The 24,565-nt window shown below is 32.1% G+C and overlaps 1 protein-coding gene across 1 annotated transcript; it reads right to left on the bottom strand.

Moving 5' to 3' along the window:
• Window positions 1-149: 149 nt before the first annotated feature.
• LOC149937265 (uncharacterized) lies at window positions 150-2,986 on the bottom strand. The gene is made up of 12 exons (XM_090153763.1): window positions 2,923-2,986; window positions 2,790-2,862; window positions 2,634-2,723; window positions 2,075-2,284; window positions 1,862-2,016; window positions 1,445-1,794; window positions 1,300-1,385; window positions 1,032-1,139; window positions 758-966; window positions 619-687; window positions 344-563; window positions 150-272 (listed from the first exon to the last, which is right to left on the bottom strand). The coding sequence occupies exons 2-12, from the start codon at window positions 2,802-2,804 to the stop codon at window positions 150-152; spliced, it is 1,635 nt and encodes a 544-aa protein (XP_090009889.1). The 5' UTR covers window positions 2,805-2,862; window positions 2,923-2,986.
• Between the last annotated feature and the right edge of the window lie 21,579 nt (window positions 2,987-24,565).

Raw genomic sequence — 24,565 nt, 5'->3', positions numbered from 1 at the left:
TTCATGTTGTGTTACAAAGATTCGTTCAATTTTTCCCTCGCCAAATGGAAGATACGAAGGATTCAAACATGGAGAAATTGTTGATGGTTACTAATAATTGTAAAAAACATACTGGTCTGAAATATTTTAATAAACCATTTTATTGCGTATTAAAATCGAGACATGTGTTTTTCCAATAGTTGTTGTTTTGAAGGTTTTTCTACTCTGCTTATTGTTAAATTTATTTTTCTTGGGTCATTATCGGACAAAATAGTTTTATCAGACATACGCCCCTGTAATTTATAAAAAAAAATTAATAGTTCATTTAAACTTCACAATTTAGTAACACCATTGTTTATCTCACCTTGAAGTTAGATTTCTCCTCAAAAATACTCTCCATCAGAGAATCAACGTATGTGTACTTTTTCTTTTCGTAGATTTTTCCAACACAATGGGACTTAGACCTTTTGTTATAAAAAAACCTATACCTCAACTCCCCATTGTTATTAACTGCCTGTTTTCTGTTCGTGTGTTGATTATAATCAATTGCAGCTAGAGTCGTTCTTAAATTGTAACTTGGCCAGCTGAAATATAAATATAGTAAGTATTTATTCCAACAACAGAAAGTGGCTTACTTACTTGAAATAATTTCTCTTGGACGCATAAGCCAGAAGCTGGTTATGGAAGCATTCTAAGAATCCAGTGTGCCTGGTTATTATAAATATAAGTTAGTACAAACTTGGAGAAAAAATTCAAATGCACGACTTTAAGTACAAACCTGAAACGAACATAATATTCCATGTTGGTTTCGAAATATTTGTTGTTAACAATACTTTTCAGCACCTGGTAAGCAGGGGAGTTTTCTTGAAGCCAAGGTTTGTCTTCTTCTGCCAAAGGAATTTGGTGTTTACACGAGTAGCCTGCACCAAAGTCTGTATACCATTCATGGTAATCAACAACATGGTTTAAACAGGTTCGAAATGTGGCCTAAATTTCAGATACAATATTTTAAGAGTTTATCACAACAGAAAAAATTTACATTATTTTCTCACAATAAGTTTGTCATAGCGCCCCAAACAATTTTTCGCACAAAACCAAAAATGGTTACGTATATCCGGTGCCCACAGAGCAAGATCTGAACAGCCTTTCAACTTAGACGCCTATAATATAAACATTTTATTTACTAAACTTCTGAAATTAAAAATAAGATTGTACAATAGTGGTTTTTTCTTATTTTTAATTTCTAAATTATGTACAAGATTTGTCCTTCATTGAGTTAATTTACTAAACTTCTAATGTGAGAACTAAGAACAAACTTACCTCCAAACATTTCGCAGCCAAATTTTTCCCAGCGTGCCAAATATCAATTGAAATAATGGCATCTTTCAAAATTCTGTCCTCTTTTTCTAGAATGCATTTCAATTTACAAATTCTATATATATCAAATTATCAAACCAAATATTACTCATTTCAGCCAATACTTGGCGGTGGGCGTCAGTTACTACTTCAACAATTTTTATTCCAAATTTTTCACCTAGTTCCTTAACTTCTTTCGCGGCTTTTCGAAATCCAATCACTTCCATATTTGTACTGGCACCTTTAGCTTCACGTACATCAACGGTGACAATAGCCAAAATGTTTTTGGATTCGTAGTCTGCCAATGTGTAAGTAGCTAAAGTAGCTGAGTGACCAGGACTATCCATGCGAGCGTCTCCGACAATTATCAGTTCTTTTCCAGCAAGTTCAGTAAAGGTTTTGAATTGCATATCTTTCCAGTATTTCTCCACAGATGACTGTATAAAATGTCTTTGATATCTAAAATGAGGTTTAAAATTTTGATTTTCATAATTATGTAAACTCATACAAGAGTAGTTTTTTATACCTGTAAAATGATCCCTGTGATATGAAATGTAATTTTGAAAACTTTGCTAGTTTTTCTATTTTGGAAAAATTATTTCCTGACAGGAGAATGGAACTAGCTATTTTAATATTTCCAGCAAAAATTCCATGGAAACTATTTTGACTTGCCCATGAACCCTATTAAAATTAGTTTTAACAAGGTATAATCCAACCTGACAATAAAAAACTTGCGTACATGTTTATGCTTTAATCCTTTTCCATTAGGGCACCTCCATGAGAAAACAACAGCAGTCCCATGAAATGTTTTCTTATAAATTAGTTCTGTGCCACAGAAACATTCATGCCCAAAAGCCTGTTTTAGCAAATCATCTAATTGTGAGCAAAAAACAATAACCATCGCTTCTTCTACTGCATCTTTTTTAGTAAAAGCTCTTGGTTTGGAGCACTAGAATAAGTAAGGATATTGTTAGTTTCATCATATGTAACATAATTACTCATAAGTATGCCTCTATATAACATCTCTGTATTAAAAATTTCAATGAGACCTTGTTTCACAGCCAGCAAAGAAATCACGAACGAACTACGCGCAAAACCGGTTTTAACTTCCTTCCCTCCCCGCCAGACCTGGTTTTAATGACGAAAAAGCCATCATCGATTGGAAAGTGACGTCAAACACGTCTTATCCTGTGAACAATGTCTCATTGAGAAGACGTTGCTTTTGGCACACTTATGAGTAATTATGTTACATATGGTTTCATTGATAGTTTTGGCAAAGATGTTCTTAAAATACACACCCGATTAATTGAATGTGCACAATTGTCTTGAAGTAGAGGGGAATTGAAGTTAGAAGAAATTCCTCCAGATGGACTAATGAATGTCACATCCTAAATTTTAAAAATCATTTATCTCTTCAAGAATTTTCCTAATCTAGTAAAAAGTGTCAAGCATACCGAACATTGTTCCATTGTGTCGGATTGTTTCGGTGTATTATTTTCATCAATGGTAAACAATTGTTTTCTCGGTCTATAATGCAGTTTTAATTTAAATATTTGGTCAAATAATTAGAAAAGTGTAATTCAATACCTCTTTGTTGGAGATAAACAAATAGTTGACTCTGCGGATAACAAATTAATCACGTCTGGTACTGATGATCTACATCCAAACATATCTTATGTATTTTAGTTTTAAATCACAATTAGCATAATTAAAATAAAATTGGTACCGAAAAGGAGTAGAAGTTTTCCTTTTTTGACCAATGCGTAAACGTGATATTGTTGGAGACGTAAATGAGACACCAGGTATACTAATATCACTGTCATTCATTACTGTTTTTGGCTCAGTCTGAGTATATGATTCACGTACTGGTTATAAAAAATTACAATATTATAATAGTTCAAGCGCTATTTAAGCCTATATGTAAATTTTAAAATTTACCTCTTTTAACTGTATAATCTTTAATTGGCTTTTCAGGAGAAATGGTCCTTTTATTATTTGAAGCATGGTCACTATAATAGTTTTAATTTTAGACCGAAACGTTTTCCCTGTTAACAAATTACGCCACCCCCTCAACCAGTCAAAATAATTGTTACCATTTGGCAACCCTATCTCCCGCTGAAAGTGCGACGTAATTCGCAAACTACACCAAAACAATTAAAAATATTTTTCTTACCACAAATCAAATAAGTAAGAAGCGTATTGCTCATTACTCAATCCAAAGGTTTTTCTTTCTTCCGTCCATCGATTGAAATTTGCAAAACCAATATTTACTTTATATTCTTTATATTGGTTTTTCGGTTTTTTAGCCATAATTAGATTTTCAAATCAAATGAACTAGTTTTCGAAGCACCGCTCACTAAACGCGGAAGAAATCGTATAATGGTAACATAAGATCGCGTTAAAATGTGGTTTGTTGACCAAGTCTCTACCACCGATGAAAGACGCCTGAGCTTCTACAGCGTTTCAACAATAAAATGCACCACTTGAAAATAACGCGGGGGTAGGGGGTTGGGTTTCTAAAATACCTGGGGTACACGTTACACACCCAAAATCCTCTTTCCCGCCTCATGCTAAAAACGTCCACATACCGATATCCTGCTGTGTTAAGGAGGGAGGGAGTGAAACGTTAACACTCTTCCCATCTGAAGAATAGAAAGAATATAGCAGAGTCCAACTCTACTCACTTCTTTACTATAAACTCGTTATTTCAAATCGCTTTATGCTATAAAATAGTTTGAAGGTGTGCCTTACTATACATTCAGACTGAATGGTATAGTAGCGACATCTATTTTAGAAATTGTAACTAAAGTGAGGTATTAAAAAAAAAGGTCGCTGGCAATGCTCCTTTAAGTAAGAAAATCTCAACCACAAACAATGATTGTTTCTCCAGGGCTGAGTTACTGCTTACATTAAAATAGAATAATAAGATCGAATGCAAGCTAAAATTCATGTCACTTATGGGTTTTGGTTCCCAAAAACAAATCAAAATGGATAAATGGCCAACATTGTATAGCATTGATATGTGACCAAAGCTTAACCCATTAATTAGCATTGCAGATTATTACAGTATATTAAAATTAGAAACTTAACTGATTTATCACATCACATCTCCCCATATGGCATAATTTGCTACTTGATCAGTTTAAAATTACATGGGATTAATTGTAGTACCTTGGACTAACTAATTATTAATATCAAAAGTCGTAATATGGTAATATCTTAGATATAAAAATATACCTTGCATTATAGAACTAGGACTAAAATTAATCCAAGTTCCTACTATAATTAAACCAAGATATTACTATGGCTTTGACCGTATAGGGAAAGACAAAAAAACAAATAACTCCAAATAAAAAAAAAATTCTTAAGATAATAGTTCATTAATTGTATAATTACTTATTAAATTTCACAATTTGTATCAACTTAAACATGAACTACATGTCTATTTACTTTTGACGAATCCAATTTGTTAGCTTTCCCGCGGTTGTTTAGGCCTATTTATCCAAGTTCACACTTTGCGCTTCAAAGCCTTGGAAACCTACATTTTCCTAAAATAGGTTCGCGAAGCTTCTCAGTGCGAACAAACTTTTAAATTGGGAAACTATTTAAACATCAAAAACTTTCAAGTAAAAAAGTTGCATACTCGAAAAGAAAACAGTACTTAGAGGTATAAAACAATAAAATTGTACATTTATTGGTTAACTATTGTTTAAACGCTAAATACGATATTTATCTATTTTGACAAACTCATCTGCTATTATAGTCAAGGCCATGAGTACGGTGTACTACTCATGCCTCTGATTTCCAGATCACAAGTCTTCATAGTATAACTAAACTTTTATCGCAAAAGCTTTGAAACTTATAGAAAATGTGTACGACTTGAAAATCTTGGAAAACGATTGTCGAAGTATGTTTTGATGATGCCATCACCTAACAATGCTGTTAAACCCTACGAGTATACACAAAAAGTAGGCTTGAAATGCCAGGTTACTTAATTAGAATAATTAATATAAATATTGATTATTTCTCAAAATTAGTGACTAAATTCCAAAAATTTTAATCAAAACTTTAATTTTTATCAAAATTGAATAAATTTCAATTATTTTGGAACAAAATAAATTTAATAACTTTTAATTTTTATTTTTATTATAGTTTTATATTGTAATTTTATGATATTATAATGCTATCATACCAAGTATTTCATAATAAATAATATATTATGATATTTAATGATGATAAGTCTAATTTGGCGCTCTGAAAGATTAGTTTTAAGAAAACGCCAAGGAGACAATTAAAATTTAGTTTTAATGTCTTAAATGTAAGATTCGATTATTAAAATAATATTTAACTACTTTTTAAGTAACCGCCCGTCGGTTTTCATTAATTAAATACCTTTTCTTAAAAATTGGTAATTCCTTTTTACTATTTCAGTGCGCTCTGGGGTCCACTTTTCGTTATTCACTAATTTTACTTTTAATAAACAGTGTAGTTCAGAGGGTTCGTAGCGCTCTGAGAGCGGTAAATAGAAAAAGTGAAAATAATAAGACTTTCATGTTTCGATTTTTCCTATATATAGCTTCAAAAATGCAAATTCATTATTTTTTGCAATTTAATTGTGATCAAATACTTTAGACTAGCTTCAGATAAATTACATTTTCAAACACTTAAATTATTTAATTTGTTTATCCCTAGCATCATTGCTTCCAAAACAAAGAGTTATATAGTCTTTGGTTTTTTTTCTTTTTTTTTTTCCCCAAGCATGCACGATTTACGAACCTTGAGTCGGGCCGTGGTCCAGTAAAGCAGACGATTATGTGTGACAGACTGTCAGACAGCTGAGGTACTTGCTGAGAAATAAACAGAAATCCGGTCTGTCTTTAACATATTGTTTTAAAGCGTGGAAATAATCCAAAGGAAATATAAGAGAGGAATAGTTTAGGGTTAAAATTATCTTGGAAGATTTAAAGCTATGATTTTTTTGCGATAAACTTCCGGTTAATAAGTTTTCAATAGGCAAGGCTTAGTAATAACTTTATTTTGGGAGTAAATTTTTTAGGGACAGTTCAAAAAAATAATTCACGTGGTCGTCCTAGTAAATATCTGGGATTTATCATTACTTGGCTAATGGCCTAACGTATCCACGTATCCCCATTTTTCTGTTAACTTGGAATAATTCCGTATTATGATTTTACTATACCTAAGAAAATCCCAGGCCAGTGTCATTAACTAAAGGGATCAACCCGGTCAAACTTGACATTTATTCATAAAAATCATTAATCGTTAAAATTGTATGGTGGCTAATAAAACTAAAATGTAAGTAACTCACCGTTTTGTTTAGAAGTGGCACAAAAATGTTTCTAAGCTAGACCACTTATAAAGTTACCATGATTATATGGGAATACTGAATAAAACCAGAAGCCTATAAATCCAATTAGTAGTAATTTTAACAGCATTAAATTAGAGTTACTTTGTACTAAGGGATCTATCGTCTTTGTAGTGAAAAGTAGTTAACCTCAAATAGAAAATATGGTAAACAAAATCAAATCTAGAATCTGTATACTTCACTACAACCAATATTCTTTTATTTTGGTACAAGACTGCTTACCTACCAATATTTGACTATACGGAGATATTTTGTACAGTAGTACTTCACAAGAAAACGTATCATGACTGCAAGTTTTGCAGAATATAATGCGATAGATAATCCTTGGAGCCAAAAGAACATCAGAGATAAAGTCATTCTCAATTATGCTGGGCTTTATTAGATACACGGAGAGTATTTGATATCCTCAACGGTATTATTATTGAAGTTTATAGTGTAATTGACCGGCAAAGCTAAATTTCCAACATTATGCTAATATATGATAGAATAAGGACATTTATTTTGTGTATCAATATACTAAGGGACTATTTAAACACGTGCCTCATTTCACGGAAAAAATGCTATCACTACATAAATACCCAAGGGAGTGCACAAAAAATTTTAACAGAACAATTCAAAATTATTTTGAAATTTGTCATTGTAAAATTGAAAAAAACCATAAAGGGAATTCTTTTCTTTTTGCAAAAATTGCTGCTTTTATTTCTAAAACCTGACTTACTTGCTTAGTATTTTCATCTGAAGAGTGCCTTATCATTTTAAATGAAGTTGAATTGAGGTAAAAGGAAAACTAGGTAATTTAGTAAACTTGATGGACAATTCCCCAGTTCTTGCTGAATTATTCCAGAATTTAAGGATGGATAGTTTTCCAACAAACAATTATCAAAATCATAGGAAAATTCCCAAGAAGTTTTGTAGTATTCTTCAATGTATCACAAAACTAAAAAAACGTATTATAAACTTATGGAGCACTTTATTGAGTTTTGTTACTGACGACGTAAGAGTTTATACTCTTTATTGATGTGAACACTTCAATTCCAAAAAATGTTTTAGGGTATTTGTCTCTTTTTAATGTTGGTTGTCTTCATATGCTGAGCCAAGACATCACTATAATCAGCCGTAAATGATTTGTTAAGTCATCATACCACATGGGATAATTATGGCAAGACTATAATAAGATAGAGCTGAATGGTGTAAAAAGCTTCTCAAACAATTTTGCTCTCCACACATTTCCCTGTGCCCAGTCACTTGCCCTTCTACCGTTTAAAATATAAGGAATGAAACCTGATAATAAAAGATTGCAATGGTTTCATATTTTTTAGTTTAATAAGAATGCCCAAACATCACTAGAGACACTATTTTGGAAGCTCACAATTCCATTTTGAATATTTAATATTCCTTTATGCCTAGTCCATTATAAACAAAGACAATTAGAAACACAAAAAACCATATACTGAACATATAGGAGCAGCCTTTCTCAACATTGGCATGCAAGTTTCAAAATTATGTAAAATGCAGAAAGGCTTGTTCCATTTGGACCCGCATAATAGAAAAGGGACTGATGTTTGTGATACAAAATGAATACATTCAATGTGTCCGTTTACTGTAAAAATTAAATATATTTTTGTATTATAAAAATGACAAATTTTAATTAAAACTACCTTTGAATTTGCTATCTATAACTGTAGATGTGCTTCTGATTAATTCAATCTTATGCTGACATAAGCAGGTAAATACTAGAAATACCCTATCCCAGAAGATTTTGGAAACCAATTGAATGAACATGGTTTTTTTTCCTATGAAAAGAATAGTAAAATAAAACCAACTTAGAATGATGATCAAGGTAGCATCAAGAGCCCATTAGTGAAATCCAAATGTATACTAAACTCATTTTCCAGAATTTGAAAGGGCAATATTTGCGCCATTGTATAATACTTTTAAAATCGCATAGATTACTATTCATTATTTAAAATTAGTAATTACTATTAGTGTAAAAATAATTTGAGCCTCATCTACCTGGATACAGTTAGATTTGGCTCAAAATCAGAGAGCAGAAAGACATGATGCTGAGTGGAGCAAGGCTATATTGGTTTTAAACATGTTAGTTCACTTTGATACACAATTAAGTCATCCACCTTATGAAAAAAAGGATTTATATTGATATGATGCTTTATATATTCAATAAATATAACAACCAAACAAGATATTTGAAATAAACTTGGAGGAAACTTTAATCAGGCAAATATAAAAATCAAACTGGAGAAATAACACTCATATGGCATATTATGCAGTTAAGTTTTGTATCACTGTTCTGTTTCATTTTACTAATAGTTTGCTTCACGTTAAAGAGTGTCAGAATGTTTTTGGTGTATTAGATTTTTCATAAGGTATATAAATATATAATGATAATAATAATGGTAATGATGATTTTACTTGAAAAATAAATATTCACTAGCAAATTGAAGTTTTTAAATGGAAGGGTAAGCTTCACTTCATTTTTTGGGTGCCTATTATTGACGTCATTTGCGGGCAGGTTTTTATATTGGTTGCTACTAGAGCGAGCCGAGAGATAATGTTTCAGAGGGAAACCAGAGAGAAAATAGAAAGAAAAATTTCTCAAGCCTAACTTTGGGATTTTCCAAAATAATTTTAACTCTTATGGTGAACATTAATATGACATCAGAATCAAAATTCTACCTTTAATGAATTCATTATTGTTTTACGTATAAGGAAATTTAATTACCAATAATCAGAAATAAATACCTTATTTCGAAAACAAACTGATGCAATAAGCTTTAGAGAAATATTGGTGGTTTTCACTGTTTTTCGATGCACTGTTAAAGTTATTGAGCGAGTGAGTGTTTATTTTTGAAGGGAGCACACAATATCACACAAGCCACACTCCTCTAAAATATTAAAAGCGCGTGCCCAAAGAATCAACAAAATTTTATACACGTATTTAATCGTAACAAAAACTAGAACGGTAGGAAATCTTCTAAATTTCTTTCGCTTATGATGTCAACAGTGGGTTAAATTTTGGCAAAGTGATTGACATATAGAAATTAACCTTATATTATTTATAACTAAATATTTTTAAGTGCCATAACATATATATATATTTTAGAATTCTGGACATAAAATCTTATCTTATAATGTACCCTAAATCATAAAATTTTAAATTTGTTGAAGCTGACACTATCTCTTTAATTAAAGACTATCAATCGCCATCATTTACATTTTTTTACCATGCAATTAGCACTATGTAATTTTAAATTATCAAGAACTCCTAGATGTACTGAGAACTCCGAGTCTGAACAATAACATAAATCCCCGCAGCCATCATCTTATATTTCTCAGAATGGATATGTCATCTTTAATGCCATTTGATAAATTTAAACATCACTAAAAATGGGACACTCCCATTTCCACTACTATATGAAAAGGTAGACACTAGATGGCGCCAGTGAATTCTTCAAAACTTATAGCGTTTTCCATTTTATTGCTCAAGATTCGCTCCGAATCTGTCTCTGATGTCATAGATCTTGTCCCAATCGCGTAGATTAAAACCGCAAATGGAAAATTCCATTACCATATTCCTGCGCTTTGTTGTTTTTCGTCTGCTAGTAATTTGAATTTTGCCAAAAAATCTAAAAGGAATACGCAATTATTTGCTCTGATTTCGATCTTGATCCGTTGATCAGTTGAAATTGGCAGATCGGTTTTAAGCGATCTTGGAGCACCCAGAGCAGGAAATGGAACACGCAAAACTTAATCGGAGCAGATCCGAGCACGCAAATGGAACATAAATTTGATCAGATCATCAGAGCGATCTAGTGCGCTCGAGAGCAGTCAAATGGAAAACGCTATGAAAAATATAGCATCATGGCGAAAGCATTGAGTTTTTTCATAGCTCTTCGTACATTATTAGTTTTGCACTGCCTGGATAATTTTTTAACTGTTACCCATTATTATTTTAAACACCTTTTTAGACAATGTTGATGGTAGGATGGGGAAATGGTCCTGTGAAATGATGTAAGAAATTTTTGGAAGTGCGAAATGACACTTTCAAGAAACGGAGTCTGAGGTTTTACTTTATTTTAGTTATAATATTCTTATGCTTTAAACAAAGTCCTGCCAAGTAAGGGTCTTATGGCATTGTCAATGCAAGAAGTTATTAAGAGGACTTAGATAGGATAGTAGTGCTATCCTTGTTTTTGAATTTTCTACTTCAAATGTGTATTCTCTTATCAGGTTAGGTAGTGGCTGATAAATGCTAAAAACCTAATTTAGGTCTCAAATAAAGAAAAACTACCTTCATAACTATTTTGTTAAGATAAGTATTACTTTTAACTTTGAAATTATAATTTCAATCTTCAATAACTTTCCATTTAAAGGCAGGTGGTAGTTTTTTGCACTATGCATAGTCACTGAAATTTTACAAGGTTATGTTCACACTTGGATTGTGGACATTCGTGATGCATTTTGCAAAAATACTTTTGTTAAATTTCTAGTCGAGGATATAGCAACTAAGAGGATAATTGCACTGGTTCTTTTCCATTTTCATTATTTAAAATTTTTTTCTTAATACCGTGCATTACATTACTTGAAATTGATTTAAACAATTTAGGTGATAATTGAAGACCTCGACAACATGAAGTGTACAACTAAATAGAGTTTTAATATTGTTTTTTATAATTTATTCAATTTGCTTTTTTTTACAATACCAAAAGAAGTTAAAGGAAAAGTCCAGGTAGGGTAAAACTTGGGTCTATTTGAAAGATCATGTTTAAATATACTCAAAAATATCAGACGATAAATTAATTTACTAGTCAGGGTTGCCACAATATTTCCAGATTCAAATTCCCAGACTTTTCCCTGATATTATAAGGGCTCTTAAAAAAAGACTTAAATGGGCATCAGGAAAAAAAATCTACTGTATGACTTTTCGATTTCGACGTCACCATGCCCATCGATGACGATGTTGTTTTCTCTGAGCACGTGGTTGGAAAGCACGTTGGAAATGTAGATGTCACTACTTCGTAATGCTCATCGATGGCATCTTTTTTTAAAAACGAATACAATAACTAAAATTTTGTTAGTACCATCTGTCACATAGATGTCGCTATCATTTGATGGTAACGATTTTAAAAAGGAACGTACAGTTCATAGGTTAAATCATGGGAGACCAAAATTCCGTACAATTGACACTGACGTCACGATGGACATCAGAAAAATCGCATTGGTTTTTTTCGGCATTGATTTTAAGAGATTTTCCCTGACTTTTTAAGGGCAAAATTAGACAAGATTTAATTTTATATTTTACTTTTATCAAAAGTTAGTAAATTTAAATAAACTTATATTTCAGTAAATGGTTATTGCAATGTTAAAAAAATTAGCAAAACTTTCAAGGAACTAAATAATAATCACAATTTGTCATAGATCTAGAGTAAAATTACCTTCAAACAGTGTTCAAATAAAATTGAATCTCCTGATTTCTCCCTGACCTTTTACAAATTCTCAATTAGACCCATTTTGAAATTCCCTGACATGTTGCAACTCTGGTTGTGAAACAGCAAGAGTATCCCTTACCAAAAAATAAGTTGGATTTTAGTTGGTATTTAGTTGGTATACACATTTTAGTTGACATTAAGTTGGTTTTAGTAGGCTCAAGTGGTCAGAATATTTCAATAAACTAGTTAAAGTGGTAATAAGTTTTATTAAGTTGTTATTAAGTTGATGGGAAAATACTTTTTTCTTTAAGTTGGTAATTAGTTGGTTTTTAGTGGTCAGAAAATTACATATTATTTGTAATTTGGTTTTAAGTTGGTACTTAGTTCGTTTTAAGTTGGTATTTGGAACAAATACCAACTTAAAGTCCTAGACCACTTATTTTTTGGTAAGGGATAACATCAACCTGTAGGTAATATTCCTTACTGATTACAGTATTTATAGCTTTCATCCAGTGGTGTTGTCAAATGTGGTAATTACTCATATGAGTTACCACATCTGGTGTTTTCCCCGTAACCATAATTTGCAATAACATTTGGGGTATTATACAGCTATACAAAATATGATTTAATGTTAACTGTGAGTATTGCTGTGCAGAGCTTTATTTGGGCTAATTACAATGTAATTTAACATATTATCAGTTTTTGTGTTTGTTTTAGCAGTATCCCTTACCAAAAAATAAGTTGGTTTTTAGTTGGTATTTAGTTGGTATTCACATTTAAGTTGATATTAAGTTAGTTTTAAGTGGTCAGCATATTTCAGTAAACTAGTAAAGTTGGTTTTAAGTTGGTGGGAAAGTGCCTTTTTCTTTAAGTTGGTACTTAGTTGGCTTCTAGTGGTCAGAAAATTACATATTTTTAAGTTGGTTTTAAGTGGTCTTTATTAAGTAACATTTTAAGTAAGTTTTAAGTTGTTTTTAAGTAGGTTTTTAGTTGGTATTTAGTTGGTGTTAAGTTGGTATTTGTCTCAAATACAAACTTAAAACCAACTTAAATAGTTCTTAGACCACTTATTTTTTGGTAAGGGTAGAATTCAATCAAATTAACTAAATGTTGCATATGGAATTTTTCAACATAGCATAGATTTCAAAAAAGAAAAATGTTTCATTAGCTGGTTGTGAAGAATCAATAATAAATATTTCAGCAAAATTATCTAAAGGTCAAATTAAAAATATTTATTGATGTTGAAGTTACATTAGTTATTTAAAAATTGAGTCTTTAACAAAAGGGTCTCATGGATAATAAACACTTTATTACTAATAATAAATAAAAAGTGTTTATTATCCATGAGACCCTTTTGGTTAAAGACAAAATTTTTAAATATTTCTATACCATGGATATAAAAGGTTTTAAAATTACATTAGTTGTTGGGAGGGACAAGTCTTCAAGCAATTTCTAACAATAACAAGGTAACCAGGTAACCAAATTAAAAAAAATTGTATAGGTTATACGGGATTTACGAGAGCATTTCTGTGGGCGCCGTCATAAGATGTCGGCCTTTTTCATTGGCTGACATTCCTTGTCGGTGCATCGAAGCCGGTAGCTTCCACAGCACTAGCCTCTAAAAAGGGGGCAGTTACCTCGTAAATCGCGTATAGCAGTTAATGGGTCAAAAACTGTCAGAGTTGCAACTAAAATCATAGGTCTCATCTGCTTGGTGTGACGGGCATGCACCAGAAAGTTGAAGCAAATCAGCTAAAAACTGCCTTAGTTATGGCATTAGCATATTACTAACTCACTGAGTGATTTTTTGGCCTGCTAGTTCAATAGTAGTTCTCACCCCAAATTTAAATACAAAGAAATTGAAATAACAAAGAGAACAAACATCCATTTAAACAGCTTGAAAACTTGAAAGTTTACACTATGCTGATATTCTCTACAAATAGAAATTAAATTTTACTCTTTTACACACGCTTACACCATATCTCTCCCTATTTGTTAAGCTTGGAAGTTCTAATATTCAATCATTTTATTTAAACATATAAGCTTCACAAAAATATGGCAGTCTTTAAGGTTTAAGGTATTTGATTTCAAAGAAAGCCGTTGAAAATGACTTTTGATGTTGTTGTTGAAACTTTTAGAGCAATCTACATAACCTCTTTAGTAAAATAAAATAATCTTTATAGACAAACGTCTATTCAAACATAGAAGAGCCTTAAACTTTCCCTTGTTAAAATGCATCACACCGCTTGTTATTGTTATGGCCATCCAATTAGTTTTGTACCGTTGAGAAGGCAGACCCACTAGTGAAAATATGAAGTGCCCATGAGTAGGGTGAAAATAAGAAAGTGTAGCTCATAAAAGATCAGGAATATATGTTTCAAAGTAAAAATGATGGGAAAGACTTGTTTGAGATGGAAATCAGATGTGATTTATAAAATGTCTTATTTTATTTGGTAGTAATACTATTATTTTCTTTTAGGTGCCAAATGGAAAACTTTAGAATTGGAACTTGATTACTTGATAATTGAAGTGAAGAGAAGCACATTGTGAAAAACTAAATGAAAAGAGACTTAAAACGGTTTTAAAATTCACAATTTATTTATTTCAAAAACCCAACATTTCGGAGGAACTGTTCCTCCTTCTTCAGTGATTTTTACAAGTCTGACAGTATAATGGTAAAACTTTGGGACGAAAAAATATTTATGAGCTTTATACATATAGTGGCTACTGTTCTATAGGCGAGTCGACTGGCGAATGTGCTCGATATCCTCGTTCGCGCATGAGGCTACTATTGTCGGAATGGGGGATTCTGCGAGAGGAGGAACTGGTTTGTTGTGTGGGAGAGGGTGAGGACCATAAAAAAATTTAAAAAGTGAAGATTTATTTTTTTAAATTTAAGTCTCTTTTCATTTACTTGATAATTGTTAATATATTTTTTAAATGTTTGGTATATTTCAACCTCAAATACTATAAACGAATCAAAAGAAATAACAAAATAAAATATTTTTATCCTAAGTAACAAAATGTGCTTGACTTCATTCTGTCTTTGGAACACTGAGCCTGAGTTGTAGATGGCCTTGGGCAAACGTGGCATCCTACCAAAACCAAACTTCTTTAAAGGGACTATGCAAGATCCTTTCTAACTTTTCTCTCTACTGTTGACTAGTCACTATCATCCTGGGCTCTGCCAGCATCTTGGATTCCTGGACCGCATTTCCTGGCTGGAATTGGTTCCTTTGTCCCTTCTCATCGGCCGCCTTACTACCCTAAGCCTAATCCTCGGACTGCTCGTAGTACACCAACCTCCTTTGTTTTTGGAATCTTTCCATGAGCAATGCTGCAAGGCTTGTTGGAACTATGAGGCTGGCCTCCCTTACCAAAAAATAAGTTGGCTAAAAACCACTTACGACAACTTGTATTTCAACTTGGTTTTCAGTTTGTATTAGGGACAAATGCCTACTAAAAAATAACTTTAATCGTCTTTATTAATCAACTTATTTCCAACCAAACCAGAATCAACATTTACATTTTACTACTTGAAAGCAACTTCAATCCTACAGGGAAACATCTAAAAACCAACTTAAAAATAATACGTAATTTCCTGACTACTAAAAACCATCTAATTACAAACTTAGCAAAAGAAGTATTTTCCTACCAACTGAATAACAACTTATTACCCCTTCAACTAGTAACTTGAAATAGGCAGACAACTTGAGCCTACTTATTACCAAGTTAATATCAACTAATAATGTGTATACAAACTAAATACAAACTGAAATCCAACTTATTTTTTGGTAAGGGCTAATAGGTTTCATTCGCTAAAGTTGGTATTTCGCAGCTAAAGCGAACTGATGGTACTTTTACTTCCACTCCCTCTGAGGTTGCCTAAGTATTAAATAACTACTCTCACTGAACCTCGTCTAGTGGCCATCCCTCTGGTTCCTTTTATTCCTATTTCCATCCTTTTCCTTCGTGTACTTTGTCTTGGTTCTCGTGTGAGCCAATGGACATCTTCCATCTTCTATCTTAATCTTAAGGTATCTAAGTCCTCAGGCCCCTAAGGTGTTCACCCATTATACCTCATAATTTCACATTCTTTTAATTACCCAATGTAAGCTTCCACCCTCGTGGAAAGAAGCAAATATAAATATAATCCATAAAGCAGGCTCCAGTTCTAACCCTTCCACTTTTAGGCCCATTAATAATTTAAAGCAAAACCCTAAACTTAACATTTAAACTCCATTAATTTTTCCTACCAACATAGTTTTCTGTCTAAGTGCGAATTTAACAAACTTATTAGAGGCTACAAATTTATGGTCCAAATGGCTCAATGAAGGGTTTAATATGGATGTCATTTATCTTGACTTTTCCCAAGCATTTGATTCCATCACCTATTCTTGTCTTATTAATTCCCTCCGGTGTGCCAGAATTGTTGGGGATGTCCTGGCTTGGCTTTAGCGGTATTTGTGAGGGCAAAGGCAAAGGATCATTCTTAATATTCTATTGAGTCAAACTGGTCTGCTGTTGGTAAGGGTGTTCCACAGGGGTCAGTGATAAATTCATCATCAATGCTATGCTCTTACCCTTTGCAGACAACTCTATTATTTCATAAACTTAAAACTTAATCCCATTGTTGTGAGCTACAACTGGATTCGGGCGAAAAATTATGGTCTGTCTTTCAATGGGGAAAATTTAACAATTTTGAATTTGGGACGCAATAACCCCATTTCTAATTACTATCTTGATGGCTTACCTTTACATACCCAACCCTTAATTTATCTACCCACACTAACAAGGTCTGGTCTCTAAAATAGTCCATTCTCTGACTGGCCTTGTCTGCTGATATCTGTATTTCCGTTCTTCCAAAATTATTAAGTATTTATATAACTCCCTTGTTCTCCCGTTATTTATCTACTGTTCCACGATCTTGACCCTGCACTTAAAATCGGATAAATTACAACTCCATAAAGCCTAGAATCAGTTTAAGACACTCACTACTATAACTTGATAAATTTCCAGTCTGTTTACAACTTCTTAATCATAAAATTAACAACCTCTGCCTCTTACACATTTTTTTTCATAATAATTTAATTTTAACTTTCACAGACTACTTTACCTTAAGTGATGGCTGGGTCAAAAACAAGAAGTTATTCCCTTAAACTTTTTAAATCCCGGACTAACACTGCTACCCAATTAAATTAGTTTTCCCATAGTGTCATAAATGACTGCGACTCTCCCTCAATCTATTATTTCCCAGCCTAAAAGTTCACTTGTTGCACTTCATTTATATTTAAATTTTGTATTTGTGGATTCCTTTCAAAATGCAAATTTCATGTATCTACTTGAATTCATTTTAGTTTTATCTCATTTCAAGTATTAGCACAAATAGCGTTTCAATTAATACTTAATTGTCTCAGATTATAGAGTTAGCCTGCTATTTAAGACCTTTGTAGTTTTTGCCAATTTTCATAATGAAATAACTATAAAATAAGAACATTAAGTTACGTAATGTAGTCTCTTTAGTCCCGTTACATCGTGTATCGTACTTTTACAATATTTTTGAAAGCAGGGACTCTGGTTACAATTTTGGTACCAGGAGCCGCCATTTCGGTACCAGGAGCCGCCATTTCAATCGTACAGTATTGAATAAAGACTAGTGCAATGAGCCAACATATTTATTTGACATTATATATTCCATCATGGAAATGAATTAAGCCTTGACAGCAGCTGTTAGTCACATTTAACAAACAATCTAAAACAAGAATTAATTGAGTATTTGCCTACCAACTGAATAACAACTTATTACCCCTTTAATAGTAACTTGAAATATGCTGACAACTTGAGCCTACTTAATACCAACTCAATATCAACTAATAATGTGATATACAAACTAAATACAAACTGAAATCCCACTTATTTTTTGGTAAGGGTATATATGTATATAAACTACCTATTGGTGTGCTAATTCAAAAAGCTAGAAATGTTTACTCGTTCCTCATTAACTTTGGAATTATCTCGAGCGGAAATCAGTGAAGACTTTTTTTTATCTTATTAAGGTTTCATCAGGCTAAGTCCATTCGTCCAAACAGATGTCAAAATAGACTGCCAATGAGTACCCTCAGTCTGCTGGCAGAGCCGATAGGCATTGCTATCAATTCCACAACTAATGATTTGTCTCTTCACTAGTAGTTTTCTGTTACACAAGCTTCATTGATTATTTCAAAAACTAGTTCGTTTTTTATATAGAAGCCTACGCCACCGCCATCTTTTTCTCTCCTACCACTACCTACAAATTTATAGTTTGGAAATGTATCACCATAATTATTTTTATACCAGGTCTCGGCATAGATGTGTATTTCATCAGAGATAAAGGTTTCACATGTACAGAGTAAGTTTCCAAAGTTAGCATTAGCACTATAGACGTTAGTGTACATTAAATTTAACATTTAAAATTTATAGAAAAAACAACATAATACACTGTGGCATATCCTAGATAGCTATCTAAACAACTTGATCAATTTAATCAGTAACTTAGTTATATTTGAATGTATCCGATCCAATGACAATGGAGTTAGTGGTTAACCCTATATGCTGATATTACTTTAAACTTAAAAGGGGGACCTGAAATCGAAAAACTAATATTGGAAACTAATGTTAATCTAAACAAAATAGATCTATGGCTTAGATACCCTTACCAAAAAATAAGTTGGCTAAAAACCACTTAGGACAACTTGTATATCAACTTGGTTTTCAGTTTGTATTTGGGACAAATGCCTACTTAAAAATAACTTAAATCCTCTTTATTAATCAACTTATTTCCAACTAAACCAGAATCAACATTTACATTTAACTACTTAAAAGCAACTTAAATCCTACTAGGGAAACATCTAAAATTCAACTTAAAAATATTATGTAATTTCCTGACTACTAAAAACCAACTATTATAAACTTAGCAAAAGCAGTATTTTCCTACCAACTGAAGAACAACTTATTACCCCTTTAATAGTAATATAGTAGAAATATGCTGACAACTTGAGCCTACTTAATACCAACTCAATATCAACTAATAATGTGTATACAAACCGAAATCCAACTTATTTTTTGGTAAGGGTATGCTCTTTTCTAATATAAATGAAAACCATACGAGTAATAATACAGTTTCGATGTCTAACGCCCCCTTAAAAGAAGTATCAGAACACAAATATCTGGAGCTTTTTAATAAAATCTCTAAAAAAATTGCCTTTGGTAATTATATAATAATAATCAGCTAGGCTAATACCCAAGGCACCACCTTAGGCCTAAGTCATCAAGCGACTTTTGAAGCTTTTAATTCAGGTGGCCGGGTTACAGTGTGTAGGAGCGTGGTAGCAAGCCCTGCATGCCACGCGATCGAGCCAACAGCTCCCTACACTAACTATTACCGTTAACCTCGACAAGTTTTTATGGAAGGGGAAACCGAAGAGCTTGGGGGAAAACCCCTTAAACCTGTGGGGAGAGAACTTGCAAACTCAACGCAGAAGGAGTTGTTCCGAGGTTTCACCCAGTGCCACAAGCTGTGATCGAACCCGACTCCTCTTGCTGCGAGGCGAAAGTGCTAACCACTCCGCCACCCCACCACTAGGATAATAGGATGTAACCAAAATATTTCTAAAAAAGAGACCTGCAAACATTTGTACTATGCCTTTATTTACTCCCATTTATTATTTTGGATCCCTGTGTGAGGGAATACCTCAGTAAGTCATCTAAATAGATTACATAATCTTCAAAAACGAGCAATACATATTATTGAAAATAAACCTCCACTAACGCATACAGCTATATTGTTTGAAAATAATATTCTAAATATTTACCACATCTCCAAATTTCAGTGCTTAATATTAATATAAAAATGGCTTAACTCGTATATTTATAACCCATTTGTATTTAGTCATCTATCGAGGTATTTCACGCGGAAAATATATATTTTGGAAGTTCCTAGTGCGCGAACAACTTTAAAACTAAACTCCATATTTTACATTGCACCGAAATTATTCAATGAACTCAATCCTCCCTCTAATATTAGTTTTAATGAGTTTAAAACAATTGCTCGAACATTAATTACAGAAACTTTTACCTCACTAACATATTGATGTAATTCGGTAATCGCTGTTCTCTTTTTCTTCTTTAACTAGTTCTGTAATTATATATTGTATTTTTCTTATTTCTTTTTGCTCTTTTAATGGTATGATAATTGTTGTAAATGTATAAACAAGCAGGGCTAAAAGTCGACATTCCGACTTGGCCAACCGGAATAGTAGGTAAAAAGTTTAAAAAACATCTGTATAAATGTATTATGATAAAAAAAAAACCGATGGTTTAATTGAGATTTTATATTTACTATTCATTTAAAAAAAAAGGTTTTTTTGAAGTACTTCAGAGTGGTATAATTTTGTCATCTTGTTAGACATTTACGATTTTAAAATTTAGATTAAGCAAAAATGATAATAAAACCTGTAATAAAAGTATTAGAGATAATTTAATTAAACTAAGGCACAACTTGGCAAGTGATATTAAAAACAACTCCAATTTAGAAGCTGGACCAAATAACGATTTATTTTTATTGATAATTTAATATTTTACTTATGAGACCCCCTTTTGTAAAGCAGTGTAATTATATAAATGGATACTTAAAAAAAGCTTTTATTATTATTTAGTTTAACCACAACCAACTTTGATCTCGCACTATAGCAGCCAACCCATTGGTTTAAGTGGTCCCCCCCCCCCCTGAGCTCTTTGGTTTTAGAATAAAAAATACACTACATTTAGGCTTTTGTGACAATTTTTTGTACTCTATTTCGTATCATGTTTCTCTATGCATTTTATATTGGTAAATTGTACCGTAACAGAATAGGCAACGTGAAGCTTATTTTTTTCATGCCTCATTTTTGAAAATTTAGATTTCCTCATTCGACCAAAGCTCAGATCATTTACATCTAAACGGTTTCATTATGCACGAGAGATTCTGCTTTCAGAAAAATGTTATTTAAAAAAAAGAAAATAAATTATTCTCGGTCTTTGAAGGTCTTCATCGGCCATAATGGTGTACTTTGCAAGGTAAGCTAAAGAATAAAATGGCACTTGTCACATATACTTAAAGCCACCACAGGCCCTGACACTGAGTTGTATAATAAAGATGAAAATTGATAACACTGAAAGTTAAATTTCCTATTTTAATAACACTAATGTAAGGGAATGGGTGTTCGTTGTGTTGACAAAATTTTTATCAGTAAAAAACCATACATCAAAAAGTGATCTCTACTTTATTATACCAAAAATGTGGTTATTTTTAGTAAAACAGGTAATACATTTTGAAAAAAATTTAAAGGAATGTGTTTACTGTTGTAAAAACGTTTTTGCCGATATATATTTTTTTGCTACTCTCCTGTGGCAGCGCCAGGATTTTAAGAAGGGTGCCCTTACCAAAAAATAAGTTGGTTTTTAGTTGGTTTTCACATTTAAGTTGGTTTTAAGTTGGTATTTAGTTGGTTTTCACATTTAAGTTGGTTTTAAGTAGGTTCAAGTTGCCAGCATATTTTAATAAACTATTTAAAGAGGTAATAAGTTGTTTTTAAGTTGGCTGGAAAATACTCATTTTTCAAGTTGGTTTTAAGTTGGTTTTTAGTGGTCAGATAATTACTTATAATTTTTAAGTAGGTTATAAGTTGGCTTTAAGTGGTCTTTATTAAGAGGTCTTTTTAAGTAAGTTTTAAGTTGGTTTTAAGTGGTCTTTATTAAGAAAGCTTTTAGTTGGTTTTAAGTTGGTGTAAAGTTGTTTTTAAGTAGGTTTTTAGTTGGTTTTAAGTGGTCTTTATTAAGAAAGCTTTTAGTTGGTTTTAAGTTGGTGTAAAGTTGTTTTTAAGTAGGTTTTTAGTTGGTATTTAGTTGGCATTTGTTCCAAATACCAACTTGAAACCAACTTAAAAAGTTACAAGACCACTTATTTTTTGGTAAGGGTGGGCTGAAAATGTTTCTAGAAAGCGGCCGCTTTTGGATCTGGTGGATGCTTTTGGTGATGAGAAATTGAAGCAGGTGCTGGCAAAAGTCTTTAGGATGTGTAAACTTGAGGGGGTGCTCATGAAGACTTTTGACATTCACGAGAGGGGTGCTTTTAGCCTTCATCAACTTCCATTATCCAAGAGCTCCTTGAAATCAGTTTATGGGGCCCCAAGTGTATTACAAGGAGATAATAGCTTGTATGGACTCCCCTCGCGCCGCCAATGTTATTCTTAAAATTATATATTAAGTAACAGCATTAAATCAATTTCCTGTAAAAATATAAATTAATAGTTATTTGATACATTTACCATTGTTTTCTTGTGAGTTATAACACTTGCATACAATTCATAATTTAAAAATTTCAGTTTAATTTATAAAATTTGATATGCTTAAAAGAAGTATAAATTTCTTGCCATAAGCTAAGGGTGATTGACGCAAGTTACATTAAAAAGAAGTCATAGTAGTACCTTTAATAATGAATGACAAAATATCAGGTCTGAGTTCAAAATTCAACCGTAATTAAGACCTAGCACTTAGTCTTAAATATGTACAAAATTATACTCAAATAGCTGAGATTTTCCGAAGTACTTTACACTGGGTGATTTGTGACCTTGAAATCAAAACTGAGAACATATTTAGTCATTAGAATTAGTAAAATATCATAACTCAGATCTATACAGAAATTTAAATTCTACTGATGGAAATTGGTCTGATATCTGATGTTATTGGTCTTTGAAAGAAGGCAGTGGCTTAATTAGATAATGTAAAAACATTTGAAGGGGTGGTCACGAGCACTGTCATATTTAAAGGGCAACGCAAGTGAGCTGGCAAAAAATGAAAAAGTGATATGCATTATTAACCCCTCAAGCCCGCACTCTGACTGGCGGAGGCAACGCAATCTACCGTAAATTTTCGCACTTTGCATACATATGCCAGCTCACTTGTGTTGCCCTTTAAGTAGGAGGGTTTTGTGGTCACAACTACCTGTTTTTTTAAAAAGCTTATTTTTGAAACTGGTTGAGGTATTAGCAAATATTACTTAAATAATTTCAAGTGAGAAGGATAAAATTTAGGAACAAATTTTGTCACCTTAACTTTTCATTTCAATGCATCATCCTCCACGAATTCTTAATTTTAAGAGAACAGAGCCAAAACCCCCAATTATATCAGACCTGTATGGTGAGGGGGAAGCTAGTGCAAATTACCCAGGCCTGTGTAACCTGGGTTTGAAACCTCCCTAAAACCATATTGATAGAGTTAGTGTAGGGAGCTGTTGGCTCGATCTCGTGGCATGCAGGGCTTGCCACCACCCTCCTACGCATTGTAACCTGGCCACCTGAATTAAAGGCTTCAAAAGTCGCATGATTGAGGTTTTCTGCGGTCCCTGCATAATTACTTTTATTCTGGGGCTTGGGTTAGTTTCCCGCTATGATGATTTTAATTATTTGATATGATCTTAACCTTGTATATTATTGATTACTATGATTAATTCTTTGTAAAAATATATAAAATAAACTTAAGGATCCTAAAAATATGGTCTTTTTGTATTATCTAGTAATATTTTTCGATGTTTACCTGTTCAGTAAATTAATAAATAGTCTTGAACTAAATATTATTCGAGTCTTGAACTAAATATTATTCGAGTCTTGAACTAAATATTATTCGAGTCTTGAACTAAATATTATTCGAGTCTTGAACTAAATATTATTAGTCTTGAACTAAATATTATTAGAGTCTTGAACTAAATATTATTCGAGTCTTGAACTAAATATTATTCGAGTCTTGAACTAAATATTATTCGAGTCTTGAGCTAAATATTATTCGAGTTTTGAACTAAATATTTTTCGAGTCTTGAACTAAATATTTTTCGAGTCTTGAACTAAATATTTTTCGAGTCTTGAACTAAATATTTTTCGAGTCTTGAACTAAATATTATTCGAGTCTTGAACTAAATATTTTTCGAGTCTTGAACTAAATATTATTCGAGTCTTGAACTAAATATTTTTCGAGTCTTGAACTAAATATTATTCGAGTCTTGAACTAAATATTATTCGAGTCTTGAACTAAATATTATTCGAGTCTTGAACTAAATATTATTCGAGTCTTGAACTAAATATTATTCGAGTCTTGAACTAAATATTATTCGAGTCTTGAACTAAATATTATTCGAGTCTTGAACTAAATATTATTCAAGTCTTGAACTAAATATTATTCGAGTCTTGAACTAAATATTATTCGAGTCTTGAACTAAATATTATTCGAGTCTTGAACTAAATATTATTCGAGTCTTCAACTAAATATTGTTCGAGTCTTGAACTAAATATATAAAAATATTATTTGAGTGAGTCTACATTTAAAAAAAATT

This window comes from Leiobunum rupestre, chromosome 7, assembly GCF_980474605.1.
Source record: "Leiobunum rupestre chromosome 7, qqLeiRupe1.1.hap1, whole genome shotgun sequence".
Classification (NCBI taxonomy): domain Eukaryota; kingdom Metazoa; phylum Arthropoda; class Arachnida; order Opiliones; family Sclerosomatidae; genus Leiobunum; species Leiobunum rupestre.
Note: the sequence above shows the minus strand (reverse complement) of the source record. Positions and strands in the feature narration are given on the sequence as shown.